The sequence below is a fragment of the Sinocyclocheilus grahami genome, unplaced genomic scaffold (assembly GCF_001515645.1).
Source record: "Sinocyclocheilus grahami isolate Dianchi unplaced genomic scaffold, SAMN03320097.WGS_v1.1 scaffold698.1, whole genome shotgun sequence".
Classification (NCBI taxonomy): domain Eukaryota; kingdom Metazoa; phylum Chordata; class Actinopteri; order Cypriniformes; family Cyprinidae; genus Sinocyclocheilus; species Sinocyclocheilus grahami.
In genome coordinates this window covers 459,008-467,119 of record NW_015505877.1, presented here as the reverse complement: position 1 = coordinate 467,119, position 8,112 = coordinate 459,008, and the positions used below count along the sequence as shown (strand labels likewise).

General features: G+C 39.9%; 2 protein-coding genes across 3 annotated transcripts in view; one reads left to right on the top strand and one right to left on the bottom strand.

The window, feature by feature from the left end:
* ppp2r5d (protein phosphatase 2, regulatory subunit B', delta) overlaps nucleotides 1–5,102 on the top strand; it is a 53,332-nt gene extending 48,230 nt beyond the window's left edge. The window contains exons 15-16 of the mRNA XM_016243714.1: nucleotides 1,695–1,805; nucleotides 2,831–5,102. Of these exons, the coding sequence (XP_016099200.1) occupies nucleotides 1,695–1,805; nucleotides 2,831–2,968 (249 nt within the window). The 3' untranslated portion in view covers nucleotides 2,969–5,102. The remainder of the gene's footprint in view (nucleotides 1–1,694; nucleotides 1,806–2,830) is intronic.
* On the bottom strand, nucleotides 4,125–7,825 carry mea1 (male-enhanced antigen 1). Of its 2 annotated transcripts, none has more exons than XM_016243734.1 (4): nucleotides 7,704–7,825; nucleotides 7,193–7,436; nucleotides 6,952–7,060; nucleotides 4,125–5,920 (listed from the first exon to the last, which is right to left on the bottom strand). In XM_016243734.1, exons 2-4 carry the CDS (start codon nucleotides 7,427–7,429, stop codon nucleotides 5,757–5,759), a joined length of 510 nt encoding a protein of 169 aa, XP_016099220.1. In that variant the 5' UTR covers nucleotides 7,430–7,436; nucleotides 7,704–7,825; the 3' UTR covers nucleotides 4,125–5,756. The 2 variants fall into 2 exon arrangements, with proteins under 2 accessions (XP_016099220.1, XP_016099219.1); XM_016243733.1 differs by having other exon boundaries at nucleotides 7,193–7,439; nucleotides 7,704–7,824.
* Nucleotides 7,826–8,112: the final 287 nt, after the last annotated feature.

Sequence of the window (8,112 nt, the reverse complement as noted above, 5' to 3'; positions counted from 1 at the left end):
ATCGGAGGCAAATCGGTGCTCGTTCACGCGAGTGACAATCACGCAGTGTGAATTATCAAAGACGCGATCTGAGGGAATCGCCGACGCCCGCAAAATATTTGGCATGCTTAATATCTGAAGCTGTCGGCGATTCACAATCACGCTGTGTGAAATGAGTTCTGACTGAAAAGCACATCGGCGATAACCTACAGCCAATGAGAGACCAAGATACAGGGCAGAGAGAAGTTCGGGGAGGAGTTATAGACCAGAATATCAGTATTTTAATAGATATATGAACAATTATATCATACAGAAACAAGCACAAACATTTGCTTCCCCAGCCACAACATCAGCATAACAGTTACTGCAAAATTATTTACCTCCAACTCTCTTTGCGGAACAGACTATTTGCGGGCTATATATATATTTTAATAATTACAGTCTTGCTCGCGAGAACTCCGGTCTGACGCACGCGGGTTCTCGCGTTATTTCCTTATCACTTCTCGGGTGTGTTTTGTTGTGAAACCTAGTTTGCGGACCAGACAGAGCTGTCGGCAAGTCTTTCTATTGTGAAGTCATGCAGTGTGAAACCCCCTGTCGCCGATCCATCGTGCAATGTGAACACAGCAGCAACTGAATGCCACCCCAGATAGTCACGCAGTGTGAAAACCACAGCGATCCGACGAGTTTGAAAATCGTGCAGTGTGAACTCGGCATAAGCTGCATCCACGCAGAAGAATAATATGCCGCGCACAGGACAGACGCAAAGAACTGAGTTGGGAAAGCCATTTGATTGAATTCTACTAAATGCAAAGTAATTGCAATGCTCTGGCAAACCGCTATAGAGTAAGAACCAGTGAATGTGGTTTACAGGTTTCTTAGAAAGAGAATGATGTGCGCCAAATGAGTCGCTGTGGAAATCAAATACTGCAATGGTTGCGGATGAAATAGCTCAACACGAGAGCAAACGCAATGACATGTGAAATAAAACTCCATCGTGTTTGAAAGAAGAGTGGCTTGATTAAGTGCTGGAAATAGCGGATGATGAGCACAGAAAACTTTAGATATTTACAGTCACACACAGGTGTAGTCGTGTGCAAACTCTACTACTCTAAACTCTACTTGGATAACTGTATAAAGCATTCACGTTTTCTTTTTGATATATTTAGCTTACAGATCTCAGTTTAAATGATTCCGTTTGTTTTTATATATTATATTAGAAACCTCATAAATAATTGACCTCAAAGGGCAAAAAAGGAATTCATAAGCAATATCTGCTTCATTTTTTCATATTATTATATTATATTATTACAAAGAATTGAACTGTTTTGATTTCAGGTAACCTAAAACGTGCATTATTTAGTTACATCAAGGTCAAATCAAATATAAATATCACATTAAAGTTAAAAGTTTTTTTATGCGCACACTGTACAGGTCTGGTATAAAGAATATTTTTGCTCAAGTGGCCGAAATGTCCATCCATTAGAGAAAAGTTTTGCTCAGCAAGAAAAAAAATTTGAGGGAATATTGGTTCACATTCTAATTTCTTTTTGGATGAGCCACATTCAAGGCTATTATAAAATAGCTAATATACACACACGTTTGACCGCACATGATTTGAATTCTGTATTAATATTGCAAGTTGCTGTAAACAAAACATTGTGACCGATGTATGTTCAAGTGTGAACAAAGTACTTGTTTGTGTGTATGTGCAGTATATGATGTATAATGAAGGAGGGATGCCCCTGTACTCAATGGAGACAGAGACCCCTACAGCCGAGGACATCCAGCTGCTGAAGAAGACTGTGGAATCAGAAGCCTCACAGGTACAAACACGTCACAGGATCTTCACAGACACAAAAGATGCCCGAACAGTGGATTTATGTGCATCGGCATGCAAGTTCGTTTTAGAGCATGGGTGCCAAACTCATTTCTTAAAATTTAGTGTTTGCTACCTTGTGTAATACATGCATTTCTGGATCTAATAAGGTAAAAAATAAACTTGCTGCTTTAACAACTAACATCGAGTAAAAACAGAACCTAGCCAACAATATCCTTTGGGCTGGATAACCTCTGCTGTAATAAGTTTTGTGTTAATGTTTGGCCTAAATTAAAGAAACTACAGCTTATTTTAATTACAGGTTTACTTTTCAATCCTACAGCATCAAATCAGTGTTAATATATTATACCTAATAATCATTTTCAGAATTTTATTTTTTTTATTCCCTATTCAAATTTTTGCTTGTACCCATCCAGATTGTTGTTGTTGCTCTGAGAGACTCTCAGAAACTTGTCAAAATGAACTGGGTTGCGTTACCCATAGATTTGGTTTCACCTGAAAAGCTTGGGTGCTGAAATCTTCATATAAATAAGAGAAAGGTTCTGTCACTTTTAATACGTGAGCTACAACAAGCTGTCGTTTAATGGTCCTGCTGTAGCTGAAGAAGGAATTATAATTAAATCATACAGAAAATACCACCAATAATACTAACGATAATGTACAGTATATGGATTTAAATACTTTTTAGCATTTTTTCCCCCCTCAAATCAATCTGTGTATGTATGTATATATATATATGTATGTGTGTGTTTTTACATGTATGCTATGGAATGTGCACACAACGCGCAGCCAGATTTTAGAGATAAGTGGTACCCAAAACTAGTTTAAAAAGTGCAAAGACATTTTTATCCGTCATAATGTTTAAAGAAATTTTTTTTTCACACAAATGGAGTATACTTAGAAAGGCTATGCATTCAGCTGTAAGTGTTAGTGTCAAAACTGAAGTATAATTTGGCCTTTAGTCTAGCTGTAAGGTTCACAGTCTCAGTAATATAACCATTTTCTTTATAGGGGTTGAAAGAAATCAAGAAAGAAAAGGTTTTGATGAGGCGAAAGTCTGAGCTGCCGCAGGACGTGTATACTATAAAAGCCCTGGAAGCTCACAAGCGACCGGAGGAGTACCTGACGGCCAACCAGGAAGCCCTCTGACCGGGGAGCACCGCCACCCTCCACCGCGCCTAAACTGTCCCTCTCGTCTTGGTCCAAAATTGTCGCCTGCTGTAACCCACCTCTCTATTCCTCTGCCTCTATCCATACTCTCTTCCTCCCTCGCTGTTGGAGAGCCCCGTCTGTGAAAAATCCAGCCCACAGAGCAGTGGAGAGCTCCCATAAACTCTGTCCCGCCCCCTATGTGCTCACAAACACTTTCCAAAGTATTCACAAATCTATAGCTGCTGATCCTCACGCCGAACAGAAGCCAGCACTGGGTTGTTAGAAAGCAGTGGGTTACAAATGATGAAAGTATGCTCATGTTGTGGTTTGTTTTTCTCTCCACACTCCGCTTTATTTTGTCCACTTTGTGCTGTCTCCATTTGTCCGCATGTTCCCTATCCTGTTTTTACCACTGCTTGAGCGCTTCTCCTGTATTCCAATCACTGCCTCTGTAAATCTGTTCTCTCTGTGTTGGCAACGAAGGGGCCAAACTTAACTAAATGAATCATGTCACTCAAGATAAATGAAGACCTCAGTGGAGATGGTGACCCTGTGTTGGATTTTCCTGTGTGTGCGCTCAGCATAGGGACTGTAGCCAAACGGGAGAGAGCAGGGTTGTTCTTGATGTCATACAATACACTATATGGAGAAAGCAGCTTTATAAATTAGACATGCAAATTGGAGATTTCAACCCACAAGGAATTGCAAATCTTATTTCAGGTGCTTCCCTAGACGTACACCTGAGAGGGTATTAAAAAAATTGTTTCTCCATAGTGGCCTGGTGCTATAAATGCTTCAGGTAGTCATCTGAAGAAGTCATTTTTGAGGTCATGGCCACATATTAAGAGGCAGAGGCTGAAGAGTTCGACCTAATCCGTTTGCTGTTTTCCCAGTGATTGTGATAATGATCGTCAAATGTAAGGGAGATTTGTGGAAGCTATCATCTCTAAACACCACCAGCAGAGCGCTCGATGACAATGCTGTAAAAGTAGTATACAGTCTGTGCTCTTAACGCATGCACCAATGGCCTATTGGTCCACACTGCACTTATGTTTGTATGCACCCATGTTTCATTTTCGTTTTAAGACTGATACCTCTTGACCAGATACCCATCAAATCGAAACGTCCTTTTTTCACTGCCTAGCTTTTTTAAGGTGTCTTGTTTTTGCTCCATTGGTTTCTGTGACGTATAAAAACTAGAAAAGAACAAAAAACTCCCTTTGAGCCTTTGAAAAGGAAACAAGATCAGGAATTACCGTCCTGTCCAAGATTGTACGTCTTTTGTTGTTGCGTTTTTTTTTTTACACTTTAAAGCGCCTAAGCAATATTTTTTTTCAGGAATTAGAACAGTATGGAAAACATGGACTGGTCTAGTGTACGATCAAGCGCTATACAATCCTCCTAATAGGACTATATACTTAAAGAGAAAAGATACTCGCTTGTCCAGGCTTAATATATGGAAAACTGACAGCCTGCAATTGCTGTTGCAAATACTTGTGTACTGTATATTGTCATGTAAATTGCTTATGATTGTGCCCTTGCCCACCCCATGCCCGTCAGTATTCCTTTTTTATGCTCCAAGTTCATCTTTTCTTTCATTCTGTTTGCTTGTATGACTCCATTCGGATGCATGATGTCCCCTCTCTGCTGTAAAGGTCTGTCTCGTGAAGTGACTTTGATCATTCCAATAGTGAGGGAACATTTACCCCTCCTACAGGCTGCTGGACAACCCAACATGTTATTTCTATCCGATGCGCAGCTCAAAGGTCCCGCTGTAATTCGCCTTGACGTCCACTTGCTGTGCATTCAAGCTGCTACACTTCTTCCATTGCTTCAAACACGTGCATACGTTTCGACTTGTGCTATAACAGCCTATTAGTATGCAGTGCAGAGGTGAAGTCTTTAAATCATTAGCTGTTTGAAGTGTTGTAATGTCACCTCGGCCTATCAGCATACGGGAATGACTTGTCCGTGCAATCAAGAGCATGATTTGCCAACATAGCTGCCTCTACATAGACCAAAACATTCCAGAAACAATCAGAGGCAACATCACTCTTGAACGCAGCATGCTTCCTTTCTCAATGCAGCTCGACAGGCGGATGGGGCCAGTGTTCAGCTTGTGTGGCAGCAACAAGAAACCGAGGGAAATAAAGAAAGTATGGGTCTCTCCACACTCACCCTTCCCTTTCCCTCCTGCTCTCCCAGCCCTCCTCAAGTCTGACACTAATCTTAAGCTGCTTTCCAGGTCATATGTACATATGTTGTACTTTAATTAGGTTGAGCATTACATAGTATGAAAGTCATATTTTGTACAGATGTTCATGTATGTACAGAACAAAAATAAAGAAACACAAAAGATGTGACGGCCATTTGTGTTGCTCAAGCCGTGTGAGATACATAAAGGATCAGTCACTCATTGCACAGATATCAACAGTCAGATTGATTTAGATGTGATTATTACTGAGATGCACCATCATTACATGTTACAAAAGCAACCTCTAAGTCTTGCAAAATTCTCCACTTTACAAACAAACAAGCACAAGAACACACTGCATAATTAATACAACTGGGTTAAAAAACATTTGGGGTGTTTTCAGGACAGGTTTTGTCTACTGCGTAGCTGCATCAACTGGACACTTGCTGTGTATCAGTTCAAAGCAATTAAAAGGCAAACTATTAGATTCAAGAATTTCAAGTCCACAGTTTGTGCCTTCTGATTTGTTTGAGATGAGCGAATGTCAGAATCTCTGTTTCTGCAGTGTAAGACGGGGCTCTTGAAAAGGTTTCACTTGCGTTCTAGTCTCAGGCCTGCAGAGCTTTGTTTGGACTGAAGCGTCTGCTGGACCATGTCCTTCCACTGGTCGTCAGAGATTTCCTGGGCCCAGGCAGGAATTCCTAGTGTCGGCAAATTTACAGCCGCCATGGTCGTTTTCACCAGCTCAACGTGATCTGTGATGACAAAAATAAAAAATATATTGATACTCAAAATATATATTGCAAACATATATTTTATAATGCTAATATCAACCAATATATCAGTAAATACATTTGTTGATATTACCGCTTTTTTATTTTAAATATCTATATTGGTATAAGATAATGGATATTTTATTGTGCATACTCATTTTTGTATTTAGTTTACCTTTGCTGTCATCAACAGATCCAACAGAAGTCTTTAAAAACACTTAATATAATCTGTGGTAGAGAAAAAATACAGTATAATGCGAAGCCTAATTGAAGTTTTTAAAAGGACTGATTTTAGTGTTTTATTTTACATTTAAGGAAAATAGTACAGATTTGTAATACTGGACATTAAAAGGCCACAACATTAAATTAATCATCTGTATTTTTGACAAGTTAAAAACTGAATTTTGACAATGTTTAATAATTCCAACTGCACATTTTCTGTTGGAAATATGTGAAAAAATGTCAAGCTAAATATTTTTTTGTACTTTCATCATTTGACCTATAAATTCCAATTGTGCATAAAACAAATGTTACTAATATTACTGTTAAATTCAACAATTTTGTGTACTTGCATCAATCCACCTGTTAAATCCAAAATTCCAATTGTGCAAAGTTTCTGTTTTAAATCATACTAGTAGTATTACTCCTTAAATACAACAATTTTGTTAGTTCGTTTTGTTTGTTTGCTAGTATTAAGTTGTATTCATTATAACAGGCATTTAAAAATATCAGTCAACCAAGTTTATATGTATATTATAAATATAATATAGCTGCATTGTTTCAAAGCAGCTTTGCAGAAAATCATAATGTTTACAATATCTTAAAATCTTCATGCATTAGTCACATTTAGCAGATTAAAGCTGGATGATGATTGTTTTTATCATTGCAAAATGTAAACCATACCAAGCAGTTTTTTTTTAAATGGCAGATTTGCTTTGTAGTTTATAGTTTTTCCTATATATTTTGGCCCCTCGAACTAATGCAACACATGTGAAGTCTGTTCTCTTTCTCACCTGCATCCATGGGAATGGACGCATGACTTCTACAAGCAGCGGCTCCTTCAGGATCCTCCTCTTCATCGCTGTCAGGAGGAGGAGGCTGGGGCAGGAACAGACCCAGGGCCTGCAAAATGATCATAAAGATGACAACAAGCAGCAATCAGTGGGTAGGGTACACCGACACTAGTCCACACCGGCTAACCAGAGAGATGAGGGTGCCTGCAACAGTCAGAAAGAAGACTCCCTTGTACTGTACCTCTATTCTGTCCTGGACCTCCTGAAGCTGCTCTGCGGTGGTTCCTTCATCCGCGGGCTCTGGGTGTTGCTCGAGAGGCTGATAATAATATCCAGCGTCCTCCTCGTCCTCCTCCAGGTCCTCTCCGCTCCACTCCTCCGGCGCCGCGGCGTCTAAAGGCCGGTCCTGCAGCACATCATCCTCGGAGTTCGGTAAGATTCTCTCTGGACCCATCCCTCGGGCCCTCGCCACTTCCATTCAACAGCTGCTAACAGACACAGCGCGCGTGCGACACTCTTTCATTTCGGCAGAGGGCCTGACAGCTGTTACATTAACACTGCTCGCCTCTTGACATGCTAGAAAAATAGATATGTTTCTGTATAGAGCCAACATCCGCCTGTCAAAGCCAGCTTCAGCTATAAAGTCCTATAAGGTCTCATACACTTACAATTCCAGGGTACTGAGTAACGAATACGACTGTTCACCATATAAAGCAACATGCCGTGAATGATCTCCGCTTGTTTTGTCTTACCTGTTTCTTCTGGCGAGCTCTTTTATCCAAATGTTTTGAGCAGAGCTGTCTGTATCTGGAGTCCGCTATTTGCTTCCGGTACGTCGTCGTCGTCTTCCGTTTTTTGGCGTGTTACATCCTGTGTGCATATCGCCACCTACTTTTGCTGTTATGCAGTCATGGTTTATTTATCCATTTATTCCTTGTTTTTGCTTTTCCTGTTCTTACACACGTGTATACCGGTGCAGCTCAATAAATTAGAATGTCGTGGAAAAGTTCATTTATTTCAGTAATTCAACTCAAATTGTGAAACTCGTGTATTAAATAAATTCTATGCACACAGACTGAAGTAGTTTAAGTCTTTGGTTCTTTTAATTGTGATGATTTTGGCTCACATTTAACAAAAACCCACCAATTCACCCACTAATCT

Excerpts from the sequence above, each read along its gene's own strand:
- mea1 (XM_016243734.1), bottom strand. The coding sequence starts at position 7,429 with ATGGAAGTGGCGAGGGCCCGAGGGATGGGTCCAGAGAGAATCTTACCG. Across the intron at positions 7,061-7,192 it reads AGGTCCAGGACAGAATAGAG|GCCCTGGGTCTGTTCCTGCC; the intron begins GTACAGTACAAG and ends ATCATTTTGCAG. Across the intron at positions 5,921-6,951 it reads GTCCATTCCCATGGATGCAG|ATCACGTTGAGCTGGTGAAA; the intron begins GTGAGAAAGAGA and ends TTGTCATCACAG.